The 23,693-nt window shown below is 36.6% G+C and overlaps 1 protein-coding gene across 1 annotated transcript; it reads left to right on the forward strand.

The window, feature by feature from the left end:
• Positions 1–12,164: 12,164 nt before the first annotated feature.
• WDR77 (WD repeat domain 77) lies at positions 12,165–13,174 on the forward strand. The gene is given in 3 exon segments (XM_088028973.1): positions 12,165–12,553; positions 12,555–12,680; positions 12,682–13,174. Coding segments are annotated over 3 exon segments (1,008 nt in total).
• Positions 13,175–23,693: the final 10,519 nt, after the last annotated feature.

Consider the following 23,693-nt stretch of genomic DNA (forward strand, 5'->3'; position numbering starts at 1 on the left):
CCAAAGGCAGAGTAAAATTTAAAAATAAAACAAACACCATAGTCTTCTAAAAAGATAACAAATAATTAAAAAATTCAACTTATGACAAACAGGAAAACACAATAGTTTTAATAATTGTCAACAAAAATGTATTTTCTGAAGTCATAACGATGATAACAACAAAATGATACAAAAAATATTTTACATCTGAGCATCTTCATGAAATAAAGAATAAGCACAGCTCACAGGGGTACCTGAGTGGCTCAATAGATTAAGCATCTGACTCTTGATTTCAGCTCATGACATAATTTTAGGGTTGTGAGATTGAGCCCTGATCCAGGCTCCACACGTGAATACTGCTTAAATTTCTCTCTCTTCCCTGATTGCCTGGGTGGCTCAGTCAGTTAAGTGGCTGCCTTCGGCTCTGGTCATGATCCCAGGGTCCTTGGATTGAGTCCCGCTTTGGGCTCTCTGCTCAGTGGGGAGCCTGTTTCTCCCTCTGCCTGCCACTCCCGCTGCCTGTAATCTATTTTTCTCTGTCAAATAAATAAATAAAATCTTAAAAAAAATTCTCTCTCTTCTCTCTCTTTCTGCCCCTCCCCCTCTCTAAAAAAGACTATTTTTATTTCACTAAAATAACAACAATATTTACAATGCTAACTACGTGCCAAGCATTGTTCTGAATGTTTATATGTATTAATTTAATTTTTACAACAACCCAATAAGGTAAACACTCTTTTAAAAATGAGGAAATCAATGCACAGAGTAGTAAAGCAATTTACCAAGGTCACACAGCCAGAGAACCATAATTCAAATGTAGACAATCTGACTCCAGATTCTTCGCATTTGACCATGATGCTCCACTGCCACTATGTCACTAGATAACTACCTGATAAATGCTGTTTTCTACCTTTACTGTACATTAAGTGTGAAATTTTAAAATGCTTCAATGACATATGGTAATTTTTTATTCTATATGAATGGTAATCAAGAATGGAACCTGTACCATCAATGACTGCTGGCTTAGCTCTAAATGTGAAGTTTAGATGACATATAAGACAATTCTCTGAGTTCAATATGCTGTAATTTGGTTGACTTTATTCTCTTCTTCCTAATGGAATGTTATACCATTCATATTTCACTTATATGTCACCTAGATTCAATAGGCTTTATTGAAAATATAGACACTATCAATCACACACTTTCCCACTGCTAACCGTGTTTTTACAGATTCAATAAATCACATGCTATCTCAAAGATGGTAGAATAATTCCTGTATTTTCAATATGTCCATTAGTATGGATTTTTAAAAGCATGCTCATTGGACCATCAGCAGGTATAGTTTTGTCATACTGGCACCAAAAGCAGAATCCAGGCAAGTTTGTGAGGGTAGTGATTGATCTGGTTCTTCATTATTTTAACTCCATCTAAATTCTGATTGACACCAAGTATACAGTAGGGGCTCAGCAGATATTGTTAGTGATGTGAGATTTGGTATATTTTACTGCAATACTTATTGTACATATTTTGAAAATAATAACACTGAATTGGAAAATACAGTTGACTATTAAGACAAAAAGTATTAGTATGCTTTTCAGTCAATATCTGAAAATCACTGAGGTCTAGTACATTCTTTTACACTTGGATCTCTCTTCCTCCCCTGCTTCATCATGTATATAACAAACAGTATAGTACACTGGATAAGGTCACAGTTTATGGAATCAGCTTATCCAACTGCAGTTTCTGACTCTGCTGCTTAACAGCTCTGTGACCTTGAACAAGCCACTTAATCTATTTGTGTCTCCATTTTCTGAAATGTTAATGACAGTATTAAATGTCTCATTCTTGGGGTTGCTGTATTAATATTTCAAGAAATTTTAACAGATTGCCTGGTACATGGTAAGGGCTCAATAAATGTTAGCTACTATTACTACTATTGTGTGTACTCAAGGATAGTTTGTATGAACATACACAAGAGTAATCCAGACTTTCTATCTTTCCTAACCCATCAGGAAAGATACACCACTAAGGTTCTCAAAGGGAAGTCATGTATGAGACGCTCACAGAGATATACAGTATTGTACATTGATGAATTAGGAATGAGGGAATATATAGACACTCTGGTTACTGCATTCTTGACCATCCCTAAAATAGAAAGCATAATGCAGTGGAAAACATGAGCAGACTCATGTTAAATACAAGGTCTGAAACTTGTATTACAGTATTATACTGATCAAATCACAAATTATTTACACCTCAGTTAATGGAAGATAGTAATATCTACTTCACAAAATTATCATGATAATCATGCAGCATATGTAAAAATGCCTAGTACAGTGCTCAGCACCTAGTAGCACTCATGAAATGTTTGACCCCTTTTCCTCATTTCATAAATAGCTATGGTCTGATTACAGAGATGTTTCTTTCTAGCCTGCTAGAAACAAGGGTCACTCATCCTATAATATGCTTTCTCTTCTCCCATCCTTGCCAACATATCCTAACTTCTTGAACTAAAATATCCTTAAAGTAGAAACTGGAAGATCAGTAATTGCTTTACCCACATAAGAAGTGAGAAAAGCTTAACTCTAGTTTATCACTAGGGTTGAACAACTGCAAGTCCAGAACTGTTTGTAGGTTAAAGACATTTCTTAATCTCCTATGGCTATTGATCCCCCAACCTTGGTAAGCCTTCCACACAGAGGCTAAGAAAAAAGAAGGAAAAAAGAAAACCTTTGTTTCCTTTTGAACAGCAACAAACAGGGCAACAGCCTAAAAGAAATAAACAATTATTTTGCTTTATGAAAAGAAAAAAAAAGACACTTTTACTATGATGGACAAAATGTCAAATAAAATTAGACCAAACTGTAAAGTTAAACCCAAAACAAAACCTTTCTTCTAAATTACTGCATTTCCCTCTAGCTATCAGAGACGTTTTCCATGGCCAATGCTAATGATCTGAATAAAAGAAGAAAGTAATTTAAAACCACATTGGGAAGGGGTGTGTGTGTGTGTGTGTGTGTGTGTGTGTGTGTGTGTGTGTGTGTGTGGTGTGCTTGAACTCTCAGTATATCTTAGGCATTAGGTTCTGGGTGGGGGGAGGTTTCCATATTCTACAAAGCAAATCTAAAGAATGTGAAAGGAGAAATGTTACTTTTTTGGTACAGGAGGTTACACTTTTATCTCAAGATAGTCAAAGAAATATTTTGTCCTTTATAACTAATATTTAGACACTTTAATCCTTTTGGCAAGCTGAAGTTCTTTGCTTCAGAATTAATGAAATTTAAAGTTAAGATCAGGTTTCATGGAAACTCTTTGAGTCATATGTTTTGGAGTTGAAATTACATTATGCAGGCAGATGTATCTGATAGCCTAGGGGGGAAAATGTTTACAGAGTTCTTTCACAAAGATGTATTTCTGATGTTCTCCAAAATTATACATTATTACCATATTTTAAATTCTAGAGCCAAAGAATAAAGTAGCTTCCATCATATCTTTGCCACTCTTCACCGAGTATACCCACACTTCCTCCAAATACATGGATTCACTGTGCATTCAGGAGATAATAGCAATTAAAAAATTTTTTCACCAGCAACCTAGACATTTCAGAGGCTACAGAAAGAAATATTCCATTCACCCAGAAAACTACCTAGATTCATTAATATGGTAGTAAAGAAATAGGGTCAAGCAGGCCAAGTTTCTGGTGGCAGCACATTCTACAACCTAAGCTCTAACTAACTACTCAAGGATTTAGAAGAGTATTTTCATTTAAGACAAGATAGATGAGGGCAAATAGTTTCCATATAACATCTTCCTCCAAAATCACCCCTTCTTTAAAATCATGTGATAACTTCTTATTGCATTTGAAATAAGGTCCAAACACATCCCTATGTAATCTTTCCATCACCTCCTTTTCCAATATTATATCCTACCATTTCCCCCATTGCCCACTATGCCCCAATCACACTGTCCTCCTGTTTCATGAACACATCAAACTGATCTCTGCCTCAGGCTTTGTGCTTGCTGCTCTATCTGTCTGGAATGCTCTTCCCACATTTTATCATTCAGAGCTCAGATCAAATATCACTTCTTCCAAAAGGATGTCTTAAAATATTCTATCTAAACCCCCAGTCCTCTGCCCACCCCCACTTTTCTCTGTCCCATTGGCTTGTATCATTTTATTCCTAACAGAAGATTTTCAACAAATATTTGTGGAATAAAGGAACACCTGATGTAGTAATTCTTGAATTGCCTCCATTTCCAGGTAACTGCATAGAGGTCTCAGACTAATGCAGAATCTACACTAGGATGTGAAGGATGAAGGCAAGTCAATAATTTGTACATTCCCCCAGGAAGGGGGGCCAAGAAGGTGGAGTAAGAGGACCATAAGCTCACCTCTTGCTACAGATACTAGATAACACTCACATCAGTATAAATAACCCAGAAAACAACCCAAAGACTGGAAGAACAAACTCCACGAACTTTTCTCTAAAGATAAAGAAGCCACACTGAAGAGTATAGGAAGGATGGAGACATGGTAGGGAGGTTAATGGACTGCAGTCATCCACAAGAGGGAGCCATGAATGCAGAGAAGGAAGAGAAAAATATTTTCACACCAGGGAGCCCTCACAGAGAAGAGTAATCCCCAAAACATTTAGCTTTGTAAACTAGAGGGTCCAAATTCCATGAGTTCTTACACCCAGCAAGACTTAAAACCTGGAATTTTCAAAATCAGTGGGCTTGGCTCTTGGAGAGCCTGGAGGGCTATAGGAAACCGAGTTCCCACCCTTAAAGAAACAGCATGACTAACAGCTCATGGAGGTACAGCATAGAATAAAATAGTTAGAAAAACACCTCGGGCACAGGGAAGGAAGAGTTATTTACTCATCTCAGAGCCTTTCTTGAAGGAGCAGGATTCCTGTAGGGACATCCTCAGGAACAAAGGAGCTAGCAGACACCATCTTCCACCCCCCAACCACGCAGCATAAACCAACACAGCCACCTGAGAAAAACCATTCAGCACCAACATTCACTACCTAACCTGCTTACACCAAGCCCTGCCCCTCAACACATCAGCAGATTTGTCCTTCCCAGTCCATTTGCTTCAGTTCAGGTGCAATGGGTCCCATCCCCTAGAACACCAACACAAATCTAGCCAATACCACATCTCCCAACCTGTATGTTTTGTGGAACCTTGATCCGAGAGGTGTCAGCAGTGGTGATGGCAGTGGCTGTGGGCCCTATGGAAATCTGAGGTGCACCTTGTTAAAATTGCACACCCCACCCATGCAGCTCTGGTCATGGTGGCAGATGCAGAAGGTCTCATTTTGCAAGCAGAGCAGTGGGCACACTGTTAAAACTGCATGCCTCATACTGTCCAGGGACCAAACTCTGCCCACAGCAGGCACAGAGAGCCTCTGCAGATAACTAGACTGAATGAAAAAGCAGCCAAAACAGAAAAGCAAGACAAATGCAAAACATATAGGAGACAGCCCCAAAGCAACAGGTTCTGGCAAACAGGGGCCACTGCACTGCTAGGCATTACAAGACCTCTTCTTCATAAGGCCATTATTTTCAAGAGCAGGGATGTAGCTGACTTTCTTAACACACAGAAACCAACACAGAGAGTTAGACAAAATGAGGAGACAGAGGAATATGTCCAAATGAAAGAATAGGACCAAACCACAACAAGAGACCTAAGTGAAAGAGATATAAGTAATATGTCTGATAGAGAATTTAAAGTAATGATCATAAAGATACTCACTGGACTTGAGAAAAGAGTGGAAGACATGAGTGAGACCCTTAACAAAGAGATTGAAAACATAAAAAAAGAACCAATCAGAGGTGAAGAACACAATAAACGAAATTAAAAATACATTAAATAGAATAAATAGCAGGGTAGAGGAAACAAAGAAACAAATGAGTGACCTGAAGGACAGAGTAAAGGATAGTAATCAAGTTGAGGAGTCGAGAGGAAAAAATATGCAAAATAAGAACAGACTTAGGGAACTCAGCAACTCCATCAAACATAATAATATTTGCATTTATAAGGACTTATAAGGATCCCATAAAAAAAGAGAGAGAAAGAGGGCAGAACATTTATTTGAAATTTTATTTAAATTTACTTTTTTCTTGGAAAGGAAACATATTCAGAACCAAGAGGCACACATATCCCCCAACAAAATCAACCCAAAGGGTGCACAGCAAGACACATAGTAAATAAAATGGCAAAAAGTAGTGGTAAAGAGAAAAATTTAAAAGCAGAGAGAAAGAAAAGAAGACAGTTATATACAAGGAAAATACCATAAGGCAATCAGAGGATTTTTCAGCAGAAACTTTGAAAGGCAGAAGAGTTCATCATGATATATTCAAAGTGCTGAAAGGAAAAAATCTTCAGCCAAGAATGCTCTATCCAGCAAGGCTATCATTCAGAATAGGAGAGATAAGGAGTATCCTAGACAAATAAAAGTTAAAGGAATTCATGAACACTAAATCACCTCTACAAGAAATGTTAATGGGGACTCTTTCAGTAGAAAGGAAACCCCATAAGTCAGAGTAAAAAGTAGGAAGTACAAAAGCAGTAAAGATAAGTGTATCTAAAAATTCAGTCAATGGAATTACAAAATCAAAGGATGTAAAGAATGACACTATATACCAAAAATATGTGGGGAGAGAGCAAAAAAGATTGGGCTCATACTTAAGCAACCATCAAATTCATATAGATTGCTATGTGTAAGATGTTATATATAAGCCTTATGGTAACCACAGTAATAGATATGCAAAAAAAGAGAGAAAGGAATCCAAGTATATCACTAAAGAAACCCAGCAAACCATGAAAGAGAGCAAGAAAAGAAAGGGTCAGAGAACTACAAAAGCAACCACAAAACATGTAACAGAAATGGCAATAAATAGATAATATAAATGGACTAAATGTCCAAACCAAAAGACATAGAGTGGCAAAATGGATAAAAAAAAGAAAAAGACCCACCTATATGTTGTCTACAAGAGAGTCATTTCAGACTTAAAGACACATGCAGACTGAAAATGAGGGGATGGAGAAACATTTGTCATGCAAATGAATGTCAAAAGAAATTGGGTAGCAATACTTACATCAGACAAAATAGATGTTAAAACAAAGACTGTTGGAAGAGACAAAGGATACTATATATTAATAAAGGGGACTATCCAACAAGACATAATTATAAATGTTTATGCACCCAACATGGTTGCACTCAAATACATAAAGCAGTTATTAATAACAAACGTAAAGGGAATAACTGATAGTAAGACAATAATAGAAGGGGACTTTAACACCTCATTTACACTGATGGACAGGTCATCCAAACAGAAAATCAAAAAGGACAATAACTCTGAATGAAATACTAAACCAGATGGATTTAGTATTCAGAACATTCAGTCCTAAAAGAGCAGAATTCTTTTAAAATGCACATGGAACATTATCCAGAACAGATCACATCTTAGGCCCTAAAACGTGTCTTAAAAAATTCAAAAAGATCGAGGTCATACCATGCATCTTTTCTGACCACAACTGTATGACACTAGAAATCAACCACAGGAAAAAATCTGGAAAGACCACAAATATATTGAGGTTGGTTAGATAACATGCTACTAAATGAGGAATGGGTCAACCAAGAAATCAAAACAGAAATAAAAAAAATTACATGGAAACAAATGAAAATAGAAACACACTGGTACAAAATCTCAGGGTGCAGTAAAAGCAATTTAAAGAGGGAAATCTATAGCAATACAAGCCTACTTCAAGATGACTACATGCCAATATCTCTGATGAACATAGATAAAAAATCCTTAATAAAATATTACCAAACCCAATCTGATAATACATTAAAATATTCATTCAACATAATCAATATGATTTATTTCTGGCATGCAAGTATGGTTCAGTGTTCACAAACCAATCAATGTAAAACATTACATCAATAAGAAAAAGGATAAAAGCCATATGATAATTTAAAAATGGATGCAGAAAATATACTTGACAAAGTACAATATCCATTCAGGATAAAAGCCCTCAACAAAGTAGGCTTAGAGGGAACATAATAAAGTTCCTTATATGAAAAACCTTATATGAGCATAATAAAAGGCTTATATGAAAAACCCACAACAAACATCATACTCAAGGGAGAAAAATTGAGAGCTTTTCCTGTAAGGTCAGGAACAAGACAAGGACGCCCACTCTCTCTACTTTTATTCAACACAGTACTGGTAGTCCTAGCCATAGCAATAAAACAAGAAAAAGAAATAAAAAGCAACCAAATTGGTAAAAAAGTGAAACTTTCATTATTTGCAGATGACATGTTACTACATATAGAAAACCTTGAAGACCACACCAAAAACCTTCTAGAACTGATAAATGAATTCAAAAGGACCACAGGACACAAAAACAATGTACAGAAATCCATTGCATTTCTACACACCAAGAATGAAGCAGTAGAAAGAGAAATTAAGAAAATAATTCCATTTACAATGGCACCATAAATAATGAAATACCTAGGAATAAAGTTAACCAAAGAGGTGAAACACCTGTACTCCGAAAACTATGAAACACTGATCAAAGAAATTGAAGACAACACAAAAAAATGGACAGATATTTCATGCTTAAGGATTGGAAGAACAAGTATTGTTAAAACTTCCATACTACCTAAAGCATCCTACAGATTTAATGCAATCCCTATCAAAATACCAACAGCATTTTTCACAGAACTAGAATAAACCATCTTAAAATCTGTACAGAACTACAAAAGACCCCAATAGCCAAAGCAATCTTTAAAGAGAAAAACAAAATGGGAGGTATCACAATTCCGGACTTCAAGTTACATTACAAAGCTGTAGTAACGAAAACAGTATGGCACTGGCACAAAAACAGATACATAGATCAATAGAATAGAAAACCCAGAAATAAACCCACAGTTACACAGTCAATTAATCTTTGATAAAGGAGGTGAGAATATACAGTAGGGGGCACCTGGGTGGCTCAGTCAGTTAAGTGTCTGCCTTCAGCTCAGATCATGATCTCAGGGTCCTGGGATTGGGCCTCACATTGGGCTCCCTGCTCAGTGGCGAGTCTGCTTCCCTCTCTCCTTCTGCCCCTCCCCCGGCTTTTGTGTGCTCTCTCTCTCTCTCAAATAACAAATAAATAATCTTTTAAAAAATATACAGTAGGAAAAAGATAATCTTTTTAACAAATGGTGTGGGGAAAACTGGATAGCAATATACAAAAGAATGAAACTGGACCACTTTCTTACACCATACACAAAATTAGAGTCAAAATGGATTAAGGACCTAAATGTGAGACTTACAACAATAAAAATCCTAGAACAGAGGATAGACAATAATTTTTCTGACATTGGCCACTGCAGCATCTTTCTAGATATTTCTTCTGAGGCAAGGGAAACAAACAGAAAAGTAAACTATTGGGACTACATCAAAATAAAAAAATTATGCACCAGAAAGGAACCAACCAACAAAACTAAAAGACAACCTACTGAATAGGAGAAGATATTTGCAAGTGACATATCCACTAAGAGTTAATATCCAAATTATATAAAGAACCTATACACCTCAATACCCAAACAACAAATAATCCAATTAAAAAATAGGCAGAAGACATGAACAGACATTTCTCCAAAGAAGACAATCAGATAGCCAACAGATACATGAAAAGATGCTCAACATCCCTCATCATCAAGGAAATGTAAATCAACACCACATTGAGATATCACCTCACACCAGTCAGAATGGCTAAAATCAAAAGCACAAGAAACAAGAGGCGTTGGTGAGGATGTGGAGAGAAAAGAACACTCCTACAGCATAGGTGGGAATGCAAACAGGTGCAGCCACTGTGGAAGACAGTATGCAAGTTCCTCAAAAAATTAAAAATAAAACTCTCCTTATGATCCAGTAATCACAGTACTATTTACCCACAGAATATGAAAGCACTAATTCTAAAGGTTACATGCATCCCATGTTAATTGCAGCACTATTTACAATAGCCAAGGTATGGAAGCTGCGCCAGTGTTCAGTGATAGATGAATGGATAAAGAAGATGTGAGAGATAGATAGATGATCGATAGATAGATAGATAGATAGATAGATAGATAGATAGATAGATAGATAATAGATAGATAGATAATAGATAGATAGATAGATAGATGATAGATAAATTACATATGTATATAACGGAATATTATTGAGCCATTAAAAAGAATGAAATCTTGCCATTTGCTACAATATGAATGGAGCTAGAGTATAATACTAAGCAAAATAAGCCAGTTGGAGAAAGATAAATACCATATGATTTCACTCATACATGGAATTTTAGAAACAAAACAAACAAACAAAGGGAAAAAAGAAAAACCAAAAAACAGACTCTTAACTATAGAGAAGAAACTGATGGTTACCAGACGGGATGTGAGTGGGGGAGGATGGGTGAAATAGGTAAAAGGGATTAAGAGTATACTTATCATGACCAGCACTAAGTAGTATATGGAACTGTTGAATTACTATATTGTACACCTTAAACTAATATAACATGATTAATTATACTGGAAATAAAACATTAATTTGTACATTCCCAAATCTCAGAATATGTACTATGAAAAAGAATATAAAATCCAGATCACAAGGTGATTTTTTTTTTTACTTTTATCCAATATATATGATGGCAAAATTTCTGTCATGATTCTTAACCGAAAACTGTCTTCTTTTTGGAGTAGCAAAGGGGAGAGAATGAAATTGAGCATCCTCCTTTGAGAAATGCCTTAGATGTCAGATTGTAGTGATTTCACATCTGCTTGGCACTTATATGTTGAAGTACACTGAATGTACAGAGGTCATAGTTTCTGCCACTTAATGGCTGAGTGAACTTGAAAAAAATCACTTTAGTGTTTTTAATGTTACATGGGAATGAGAGTGTCCATCTTGTCTAACTTATAGACCTATTGGAAGCTTCAAATTAAATAATGCTTATGAAATTACTTTATGCTGTCGAGCATTATGGAAATGCAAATTATGTGTTTTACAAAAGTTCTTTGTTTTCTCAAGAGGACAACCAGAATATTTTTGCATAATATTTAAGTATTTCTAGGATATCAGTGTCTTGTTTGTCTATTAATCAAACCCAGTCAAGATTTCACCCTTCCATATCTTTAATATGTTCTCTAGATCCATATAGAACTATAAAAGAATTATTTTGCAAGAGTAAGCACAAATTGGAACTGCTTCTCTTGTGTATAGCAGACCATAAATTATCCTGCTAATATTATGCTGGATTTATGAGCTAAAAGATAGGACCAGCAAGGAGGAATACCAAGTAGTTGAACAGAGCCAGTCTTATAACAGGGACTATGTAGTATAATTAAGGAATCAATGAAGGCTTTAAAAACAGTTTCACCAGACTACCACTGGTAGTTTAAATTTCCACTATTAGAAGAAGCACTTTGGGCGCCTGGGTGGCTCAGTTGGTTAAGCGACTGCCTTAGGCTCAGGTCATGATCCTGGAGTCCTGGGATTGAGTCCCACATTGGGCTCCCTGCTCAGCGGGGGGTCTGCTTCTCCCTCTGACCCTCTTCCCTCTCGTGCTCTCTGTCTCTCATTCTCTCTCTCAAATAAATAAATAAAATCTTTTTAAAAACGAAGAAGCACTTTGTATGTATCTGAGTACATTTTAATTTGGTAGAGGCATTCATTACCTTTTTGGAGTGGAACAACCCAACAGATCCTTAACACTGTAACAGAGACTAATTTATATGATTAACTCACTCCTACCCACCACTATTTAGTGAAAAATTCTAATGGAGTCTCTGAGGAAACCAAAAGGAGAAGATTAGGTGAGTTTTGCTTGGGTAAAAGAGGTCAGGAGTATGGTGTTCTGATTTGAATATTTGAGACTTTAAAATGGGCCCACAGCAGCCAAGATATAGCAAGCAGGGTATCTGAAAAGAAACACAGAAAGTCAATGGGCAGAAATCCAAAAATAGCAGCCGCCCAAACTACCTTGTATCTGGGCTTCAGTTCAACTAGAAGTTAATTAAAGCTAAAAAAAAAAAAAAGTTCTTATGGGTATTAAGGAGGGACTACATCAAAAACTAATGATGTGACTCTCCAGCGGGCGTCCAGTTTGGGTCTAGGTTGGAGTTGGAACCGAGAAGATGTGAAAGGAAACCCCGCCCTCCCTGGTGCCCCCAGAGCTTCGTGAGTGGAACCTTCCCCCTAATGCTCCCGCTTGTATGGAACGGCAGTTGGAGGCTGCCCAGTATCCGGCTGATGGGGCTCTCCTGCTCGGGGCCTCCAGCCTGACTGGCCGCTGCTTGGCTGGCTCTCTCTGACTATTCAAGGACCCTTGTGCCACCCCCAACGAAGACTTCTGCTCCACTGGAGTCCAGATGGAGGCCGGAGTGGCTGACTTCACTTGGGTTAGGGACAGAGGTATCCTAGTGGCTTCCGATTCAGGTGCTGTTGAATTGTGGGAGCTGGATGAGAACCAGACACTCATTGTCAGCAAATTCTGCAAGTATGAGCATGATGACATTGTGTCTACAGTCTGTCCTGAGCTCTGGCACACAAGCTGTCAGCAGTAGCAAAGACTTTGGCATCAAGGTTTGGGACCTTGCCCAGCAGATGGTACTGAGTTCATACCGGGCTCACTCTGGGCTGGTCACCTGTGTCAGCTTCCCCGCACAAGGATTCCGTGTTCCTTTCATGCAGTGAGGACAACAGAATTTTACTCTGGGATACCCGCTGTCCCAAGCCAGCATCACAGATGGGCTGCACTGCATCAGACTACCTTTCTACCTCCCTGGCTTGGCATCCTCAACAGAGTGAAGTCTTTGTCTTTGGTGACGAGAGTGGAACTGTCTCCCTTGTGGACACCAAGAGTGCAAGGTGTGCCCTCAGCTCAGCTGTGCACTCCCAGTGTGTCACTGGGCTGGTGTTCTCCCCACACAGCACCCCGTTCCTGACCTCTGTCAGTGAGGACTGCTCACTTGCTGTGCTGGACTCAGGTCTTTCTGAGGTGTTTAGAAGCCGAGCCCACAGAGACTTTCTGAGAGATGCTACTTGGTCTCCATTCAATCACTCTCTCCTTACCACAGTGGTCATCCACCACATCCTGCCTGCAGAGCCTCTCCCAGCCCTTGGACCTAAGAGTGTGGCCAAGTAGAGTGGATTTAAGACAAAAAGCAAATCCCCCATGAGTATCCACTCCCTCTGCCCCTGCCCTCTCCATCTGTGAAACCACACAGGAGCCTTATACAGTATGTTGGTACACCAGCTCTGGGCAGTTAATAGGCACTGTCTCTCAGCCTGAGGGAGGCTGGATTTTGGGATCCTGTAGTCATAGGGAAGAAAAACTTTCTTAAAATTGGATATGTATGTGTGTCTTAGTGTGTGTGTAGATACATAGTTTTTGGTGGTGGGAGGGAATTAAAAAAATTCATCTTACATCTTTCTTTCCCAAGCCCTCCCCCTAACAAAAAAAAATGTTTACAAAAGGGTTTTATGCTTCCCATGAGGGATTGGCCATGACTGGATGAGGTGTGGGATGTGGGCATCCCTGGATTCCTGGAAGCAGCTTATATACTACTCATGGAGATAGGAGCAACTTTATTTTTCATAGAACTTAATCTGCCTTTCTTTTTTTTTTAAAGATTTATTTATTTATTTGTGAGAGCGAGAATGAGAGAGAGAGAGAGTACATGAGAGGGGGGAGGGTCCGAGGAAGAAGCAGGTTACTCACTGAGCAGGGAGCCCGATGCAGGATTTGATCCCAGAACTCCGGGATCATGGCCTGAGCTGAAGGCAGTCGCTTAACCGACTGAGCCACCCAGGCGCCCATAATCTGCCTTTCCTATGGCAATACTTCCATTCATAAAAATCCCACCCAGCTCACCTCGAGGAAAAGCCAGGACAGTCCTCGTGGTTTTGTAAATCTTTTTGCCATTAAACTGAGTCAAAAATCCATTTTCTAGCTGAATAAAATTTTGGCTGGTGCCTGTATAATGCTCCCCCCCACCCCTCACCCCATGGAATTGTATATGTGAAAGATGAGTGTTTTGCTGTCATAGATCCTGTGGAAAAAGGTTGGGGGATGGTGGAGAGCGTAAAGGCATTTCAGTTAATTTAAAGACTGACATAGACTCACAAAGAAATGTCTGCCATGTTTTTCACTGGAAAACAGCTTGGGGCCTGACCTTTCCTGGCTTCTGGACCCCTTTCTCTGGATATAGGAAGTCTGAATGCTGTTTTTGTGGATTCTGAAGATTTTAAAGTACAGCATCAGAGAATCAGAAATACTAGTTGGTGAAATAAAAAGCTTAGGCTTTGTTGGCCTGTCTTTTGAAAAAAAAAAAAAACAACTAATGATGTATTGTATGGTGACTAACATATCATAATAAAATTAAATTAAATTAAAAAAGTTCTTGAGATTATTTTGCTTTATCAAGTTTTGATCCTATTGCACATGGAGTGTTTTTCTTTTTAAATTATCTTAACTAAGTCTTCACCAAAACAAACAAACAAAAATACTCCTACTTGTGCTTGAGTTACAATTTTATCTTTGTCTTTTGCTGAAGTATTCTTGATAATATTTACTTTCACAGATTATGTGCAATTCTGATTTAATAAAGAAAAAAAATGTTACATGAATCCAATTGATCCAAAAGCCCTTTAGCCATTAGAGAAATTAGCCAAACATGTTTCCTTTATTATCTGACTCTAATTTCATCCCAGTGTTGTTTTATTGAAAACATTCCTATTGATCATTTTTGCCTGTCATTTAAGAGAAATTTTTTTTCTATACAAACTAACTTCAAGATGACCTAATTATTATTAAAAATTAATCTTGAGAGTCTAATTCCATCACACTTCATGATTTTCTTTCAACAGTATTACCAAGGACAAAGGTCTTGCTTGGCACCTGATATAAAAAGCTGATGCAACACCATGGAGCTTCTGTTGGTGACTATACTTTGCTTATTATTCATCAATATTTCTGCCATAAACCATCACTACCTATCAGAAGCTTCAGTAGTGAGTATTGCATATGGATAATTCTGAGCCAAGGTAATCATTAAAATCATTAAACAAATAAAAAAGCATTAATATAAAATAGAGAGCATTTCTCTGAGGGTTTTCTTTAATACCAGCAGTGAGTCCCAGAAGAGCAAAGTGGAAAGAGAAAGTAGTTTAGTGTAGGAAAGCAAGACATTTGTGTGCAACACACTTTAGGGTCATAAATGGTTTGTATTGGAAGCTCATTTCCAGGGCTGCAGCAACAGGTAGCTGACTGATATGTAACAATTTCTGAAGTGGCAAGGGGATGTCTTACAGGAATGACAATGCAAGCATGATAGAGAAAATCTAGGTGAAGAGTGAGACTGTTTTCCTGGTGACACTGCCTAGAAATCAGTCCTTTCCCATTCAAATCATGAGATTTCTTCCATGTAGAGCCAGATTCCAAAAACAAGGACACTGAGCATGGGGAAAACAGAAAGAATGAATGTAAGAGCACAAACCCTGAGGAATAATCAGTAACAAAATATAGAACACAGCAAATCTGTGGTGAACATGGAGATGGATAATATAAAAAGAGAGCACACAGTTTAGACAGAACAATAAATGAAGATAATGTGGGACACATAAAAGAAAAAGCCCAAGAGGGTGGAGAAAAATGTTCTAAAATGAAGACTAGTTAATTATTACCAAAAATTTATTAAGAAGAGGTAATGTCCACAATAGCCAAAATATGGAAAGAGCGCAGATGTCCATTGACAGATGAATGAATAAAGAAAATGTGATATATATTTATATATATAATGGAATATTAGCCATCAAAAGGAATGAAATCTTGCCATTTGTAACAACATTAGTAGAATTATAGTGTATTATGCTAAGCAAAATAAGTCAATTAGAGAAAGACAAATACTATATGATTTCACTCATGTGTGGAATTTAAGAAACAAAACAGATGAACATAGGGTAAGGGAAAAAAAAGAAAGATAAAAACAAAAAGAGAGACAAGTCATAAGAGACTCTTAACTATAGGGAACAAACAGGGTTGCTGGTGGGGAATGGGGGCATGGAGTAATTGGATGATGGGCATTAAGGAGGGCACTTGATGCAATGAACACTGGGTATGATATGCAACTGATGAATCACTAAATTTTACCCCTTAAATGAAGAAAATACTGTATGTTAATGAACTTGAATTTAAATTAAAATAAAAAGAAAAGATTATTTATAAGGATGTTCATTCCACCACTGTTTGCAATAATGGAAAAGTAGAAACAATCTAAATATCTATCAAAATGGAACCAGTTAAATAAATTATACCATGTCCATACAATGTGTGACTACACATCCATCAGAATTTATGATCAAGATATTTATTTATTAAACTGAAAAGATGGGGGCACCAGGGTGGCTCAGTCGGTTAAGTGTCCAACTCTTGGTTTTAGCTTAGGTCATGATCTCTGGGTCATGAGACAAGCCCCTTGTTGGGCTCTGTGCTCAGCTCACTGAATCTATTTGAGATGCTTACCCCTACTGCTTCTCCCACTGTTCTCTCTCTCTCTCAAATAAATAAATAAACAAACAAACAAAAAAGAAGATAGCAGGAAGGGAAAAATGAAGGGGGGGAATCGGAGGGGGAGACGAACCATGAGAGACTATAGACTCTGAGAAACAAACTAAGGGTTCTAGAGGGGAGGGGGGTGGCGGGATGGGTTAGCCTGTTGATGGGTATTAAAGAGGGCATGTACTGAATGGGTGTTATATACAAACAATGAATCATGGAACACTACATCAAACACTAATGATGTAATGTATGGTGATTAACATAACATAAAAAACAGAATAAAATAAACAAACAAATAAATAAATAAAACCTTTAAACTGAAAAGATGCTTATGATATATTATTAGGAAAAAAGCACATGATTATTGGAAAATAAATATAACCCTTATGAAAGGAAAAAAATCAAATTAGTAAAATATTTTAGTTCTTTTAAGAGCAAATTGTCAGTGTCCACCAAAATGTAAATGTGATTAATCAAAGGTAATTCAGTTATTATTTAAATCCTGCTTATAATAGCAAAACAACTAGAAACAACTTCAGTGTCCATCAAAAGGACATTGATTCTATACTATGGGACACTAATGCAGTTATCAAAAAGTCAGAGATAAGCAAACAATCTAATAAAAATAAACACAAGTTTTAAACAGGCATTCCAGTAACCAGATGGAAAGAGGTAAACATCACTAGTCATCCAAGAATGCAAATTAATACCCCAATGAGATACATTTACCCACTTACTAGGATGCCTAAAATTTAAAAATCTGAAAATACCAAATTTTTGCAAAGATGTGGAGAAACCAGAACTTTCATGCATTACTTTGGAAAATGGAAAATGCTACAAACACTATGGAAAATAGGATGGCAACATCTTATAAAGTTAAGCATACTACCCACCAATTCTATTCTTTGGTATTTACCAAGGGAAATGAAAACCTATGTCTACACCATTATATGTATATGAATGTTCATAGTAGCGTTATTCATTATAGCCAAAAAGTGGAAGCTACCCAAATGAACCTCAACTGGTGAATAGATTTAAAAAATTGTGGTATATTCATACCATGAAATACTATTCAGTAACCCCCCAAAAATAAAATGTCAGTAGTCTAAACAACATACATGAATGTCAAGATCATTACCATAGTGAAAGAAGTCAAACACAAAAGACTATGATTTCATTTATATGAAATCGAATACAAAGCAAAAATTTAGTGGCAGAAAACAAGTCAGTGGTGACCTGGGGTCGGGAGTGAGGGAATGTAGCACAATTGAATGCAGAAGTAAAAAGAGGAACCTGGAAACTTCCTAGGGTGAAGGAAAAGTTCTACAATCTAATCATCATGGTAGTTACTCATTTGCATACAATGACCAAAATTCTTCAAATTATGCAATCAAATATGGTGAATTCCACCATAAGAATGTAATATTAAAAAAAAAACTATTAAAGAGTGAAAAACAAAAGTTACAGGTAGTTTTCCAACCTCTTTCCCCTAGTGGGGGTGAAGGAAGCAAATGTAAAAAATCCCAAGATAAATTCTGTGTCCCTTTCTGATTCAGGATGTAAAGGATAATCAATCCTCTAGTCCTTCTTTCCCCCTAACACCAAAACATTTCAGTGGCACTGTATATTATTTACTTGATTAAAAGCAATTTTAAAAAGGATGATTCTTTTAAATATACAGTCTTCTCTGGGTTTGTAGCATGCAGGCTTGTTTTACAAAATGGGGTGTGAGGAGGGAAGAACCTTTGAATTTGTGGAAAATAGAAAAAGTTAGTCTGGTGGTTCACTACAAAACTGGAGAAATTCCAAGGTTATTTCCTCTAAGTCATAAGAACAAAATTTTCATTATTTGACCCAATAGAGCAAATCAAAGTCACTTGATATTAACTCTATAATAGCCTCCTGACTATTGAGAAAATATTTTGTAAGGATGCAGATCAAAAGGGGTTATTTCTAGATGCAGTTCATCAAAATAGTCTTCATACATCTGTGAAATCTTATCAATGGTATGTTTTAGTGTTGGACTTCTTCTAGGTAATAATACATCATAGAAAGAAACCAAGAAGTGGAAAAACAAGTTCTTTCAAAAGCAGCAAGTTTTGAAACTAAAGATGAGCTTCTATTTTGAAATATTCTTGGTATTATAATTACAGTATCCCCAAAGCCTGCAAAAGAAATGCCTGGGACAATCTATTATTTGACAGTCACAACTTTAACACCACTTAGGATTATTAGAAATTAAAACTGCTTCAGATTATGAATAAAGATTATCCAAAAAAGAATGATATATCATCATATCTTAGTAGTAATACAGAACCCCTTTGTCCTGGAAAGTACTGTATTTAACTAGCAACAGAGAGAAATAGCGAAGTCTGAAACATACTGAAGAGAAGACTTCAGGCCTCAGTAGTCCCCATTCTTTTATGATAGTGGGGCTACAATCGGGGACTTTTCTGAAAACTCTAACATAGACTATAACTAGTATTTCAAGCCACATGCCATCTGTTCATTCTTCCTCAAAAAGTGGTTAAGGTTTCATTCTCAGTCAGCTCCTTCACATGTTTAAAAGCAAAACAAAAGCATAATTGGGATCATTTTGAATGGAATGTAGCAGGGTGTCCCTCACTAATCACTTACAGCAACAATTTCAAGGTCAATTTTGGATATATCACCTATATGAGTGCTATTTGACAGTCTCTGTTTTCATTTTAGTCGTGTTATAATGATTTGCCTAAGCCAGATAGTTCATGGAGGAAAATCCCACTCTCTTATCAGGCTTTTGCACTCTTGCTTATTAAGAAGGATGTCTAGGTCCACCTGGGTGGCTCAGTCGGTTAAGTGGCTGCCTTCAGCTCAGGTCATGATCTCAGGGTCCTGGGATCGAGGCCCGCATCAGGCTCCTTGTTCAGCGGGGAGTCTGCTTCTCCCTCTCTCTCTGCTATTTCCCCCACTTGTCTCTTTGGCTCTCTCTCTCTCTCTTTCTGTGTCAAATAAATAAATAAAATCTTAAAAAAATAGAAGGATGTCTATAGCCCTGAGACTTAGAAAGGTTTACTCCAGAAGGTTAAACATACTATTTCAGTTACTGCCAGAGACACTCTGGTTATATGCAGAATAACTTAAGATTTTTAAAACTTTCACTATGGAAAATTTCAAACATACATAAAAGTAGAACCACTATACAATGAACCACCACACATCCAATATCCAACTTCAATACTTATCAACTCCCATTAAATCTTGCATCTATGTGTGGTATATATACACAATGGAATATTATGCAGCCATCAAAAGGAATGAGATCTTGCCATTTGCAACGACGTGGATGGAACTGGAGGGTGTTATGCTTAGTGAAATAAGTCAATCAGAGAAAGACATGTATCATATTACCTCACTGATATGAGGAATTCTTAATCTCAGCAAACAAACTGAGTGTTACTGGAGTGGTTGGGGGTGGGAGGGATGGGGTGGCTGGGTGATAGACATTGGGGAGGGTATGTGCTACGGTGAGCGCTGTGAATTGTGCAAGACTGTTGAATCACAGATCTGTACTTCTGAAACAAATAATGCAACATATTTTAAGAAAAAAGTAAAAGAAGAAGATAGCAGGAGAGGAAGAATGAAGGGGAGTAAGTCAGAGGGGGAGACGAACCATGAGAGATGATGGACTCTGAAAAACAAACTGATGGTTCTAGAGGGGAGGAGGGTAGGGGGATGGGTTAGCCTGGTGATGGGTATTAAAGAGGGCACATTCTGCATGGAGCACTGGGTGTTATGAACAAACAATGAATCATGGAACACTACATCAAAAACAAATGATGTAATATATGGTGATTAACATAACAATAAAAAAATTAAAAAAATCTTGCATCTATGTTCCCTTTTCTTTTGCTGAATTATTCAAAGCACATCCTAGATATTGAATCATTTATCTATAAATGCTTCATACTCATGAGTTTTTTGTTCCATCCATAAGACAGTTTAAAGAGGACATCACAGGGGTGCCTGGGTGGCTCAGTCTTTAAGTGTCTGCCTTCAGCTCAGGTCATGATGCCAGGGTCCTGGGGTTGAGTCCCACATCTGGCTCCCTGCTCAGCAGAAGCCTGCTTCTCCCTCCCCCACTCTCCCTGCTTGTGTTCCCTCTCTTGCTGTGTCTCTCTCTGTCAAATAAATAAATAGAATCTTTAAAAAAATATAAAGAGGACATAACAAAAATAAAATTTGAAAGATTAAACCCATAACTAGTGGAAAATTCAACAGATATTTCCATTACTAGAGATTACTGATATTGCTAATTGGAAATTTACATTTTAGTACTATATCATATGTAAAACAAGTGGAGCAATCATTCCTCAAATAGAACAATTTAATGAGCTCTCCTCTGACATTCCCCAATGGGAAAACAAAACACTGCCAACCGGGTGAATTTAAGGTCCTCTGAATCTTTTCTTTGGGGCTAAAGAACTAGAATATTCCTAATAGAAGGGGATTGTGAAGTGGTTTTCCCATGTATAAATTTAACTGACTATGGAGATTTCTTAACTTCATCTACACTGTTATAGCTTAAATGTGGCTCTCTCACTTTAGAAAGTCTGGCCAGAAATTCATCACTCCAAGATATCTGATTCTAACTTTCATTGCATTGAAAATATAAAGCTGCCTTTACAATCAAGGGTGCATATATTTCAGGTGCTTGGTCCCTGAAAGACTCTCACATGATGAATACCTTACTACCCTTCTTTGTGGTCAAGGAAGTTAAACTTCAAATCCTAGAGTTGCATGGCTTTGTGGATTGGTCCAAAATATAATAATGAATTTACTAAAAACCCATGTGACCCTTATGTGAAATGTCAAACAGAACAGCATCAGAAAAACCTGGGGAAAAGATTTTAATATGATGAAATGAGTCTGACAAATTCACTTGGCTCAAAGCTCTTAGGAGTAAGAAAGAAGATGATGATATCAAAATTGCTACAGAAAAATATGCCTTCAAATATGTTCAACAACTCTTTTTTGAGTGCTTTGTGTTCTGAGGAGAGCTCTAAATATGTATCTTTAGATATAATACACAAAGACTGAAACTGAGGAACAGAAATAAAAGTCTAAAATTAGATTATTTATTCCTTTAGGCTTTTCAGTGTTGTCAACCATCAATTTTTCCCCTTTAGGTGATTACATCAGCAATGCATATAACATTTAGAAGCAGACATGGTTCAATTATAATGATCTTGAAGTATCTAACATTCAAGAGGGCTCAGTGCAGAGTAATTGAGATTGGAGTGGTTATAACTTCTTTTACATGCACAAGGAGATATTTGATGAACTGCCTGAAATAAAATTATTCATCACTTATACAGTAAGTGGATAGATGTAATCATTAGGTCTTGTGACAAACAAAATCCTGACATTTTGTGTGCACTGAAATTTCTCTATTATCCCTGCTGCCCCAAAACACACACTTCCTCCACCCAAGAAGAACTCTGAATTCTACTTGATAATAGCAATAATCACCAGATCAGGTCCAGATAAAAGAATAAAAGCACAATTGTGGGCAACCTTTATTTTGGGCTCACACATATAGCTCATTGATCTATCTCCTTTCTTTCTACTTGACCAGAGTGGCACTATCTATTGTTCTGGGACTGTGTGAGTGTATGTAGGTGTAGATGTAGGGATGGATAGATAGATGATAGATAGATAGATAGACAGATAGATAGATAGATAGATAGACAGATAGATAGATAGATGATAGAAAAGGGGAAAACAGAAACTTAGTGAATGAGGAATATGCAAGCTCAAAGACTACTAGTACAGCAGTATGGAGAAAAAATGAAATAAGTGAAAGTAAAGTAAAACCCACTTATTAGGGAAGTGGGTGAAAGTTCACAATCATTTGGCTTTCTGCCCTTATGTTTCCATTTAAGCAATACTTTAAAATTATTTTTATAGTGTTGCCTATGTGTTTCTCATTAATAGAATTTATTTGAAACACCACTCTCCATGTTACATGGCAGTTTATACTACATCACAGAATTCTTGTCACTTAAGGAGTTTAAATTACTTTTCCAGGAGTTTCTAAGTCTTTTTTGCTTATGTATAATCAAAGAGAATGAATATCAATATTTTTTGAGGGTGAAGAGAGAATAATGAAAATATATATGTGCTGATGGGAATGTATATCCAAAATGATGATGATTAATATTATTACTAATTTTTAAAAGTAAGGTACAGGATAGTAGGTTTTCCATTATCCCATTCTTTTGAATAATGTATGTATGTATGTGGGTGTATATGCTGGTGTATGTATAAAATATTTTACTAAAAATATGTTTAAAAATATTAATGCCTATATCTGTAGAGTAAGCCTAAGTAGACTTTTAATTTTTATGTCTTACTATACTATTTGAATTTTAATTATGTGTATATAAGACTTCTATTATTTTAAATAAAAGAATAAAAACTGTTTCAGAACAGTATGAATAGGAGGATGCCATTTTTGGAAAAAAAAACTGGTTATATTTCCATAAGGAAAGGTCTGGAAAGATATTCTCAAATGTACAACTAGTAGTCATCTTGTGGTAGAGGCTTCTGTGTGACTTTTATTTACTATTTTCTTATTATGTATTTCTATTTCCTATATTTTATATTGAATATATATTACATGTATACAATAATTTTAATTATTATCTAAACTATGACTACTGGATTATGCTCAAAGAACTATCATTTTTATTTAAAATCCTAATTGTAATTAATATTTCTTGTATCAGAATTATTTGAATATGGGTGAACATAAACAATGATCTGGTTAATACAAAGCTGTTTAAAGAAGGATAGATTATCCCTTATTGGTCATACATTTACCCCTAGTAGATAGTGGGAAGGATAGTAAAAACTCTGGAGAATGTTCCCTCTATCCCTATACTTTGAAGAGTTTTAAACAGGAAAGGATGCTATATTTTGTCAAATGCTTTTTCTGCATCATTTGAGAGGATCATAAGGTTCTTGTCCTTTATTTTATTAATGTGCTCTATCACGATGATTATTTGCAAATGTTGGACCATCCTTGCATCCCAGGAATAAATCCCACCTGGTCATGATGGAT

This window comes from Eumetopias jubatus, unplaced genomic scaffold (assembly GCF_037043125.1).
Source record: "Eumetopias jubatus isolate StellerSeaLion01/CBP00866 unplaced genomic scaffold, mEumJub1_p1.0 scaffold_11, whole genome shotgun sequence".
In the NCBI taxonomy this organism is placed as follows: domain Eukaryota; kingdom Metazoa; phylum Chordata; class Mammalia; order Carnivora; family Otariidae; genus Eumetopias; species Eumetopias jubatus.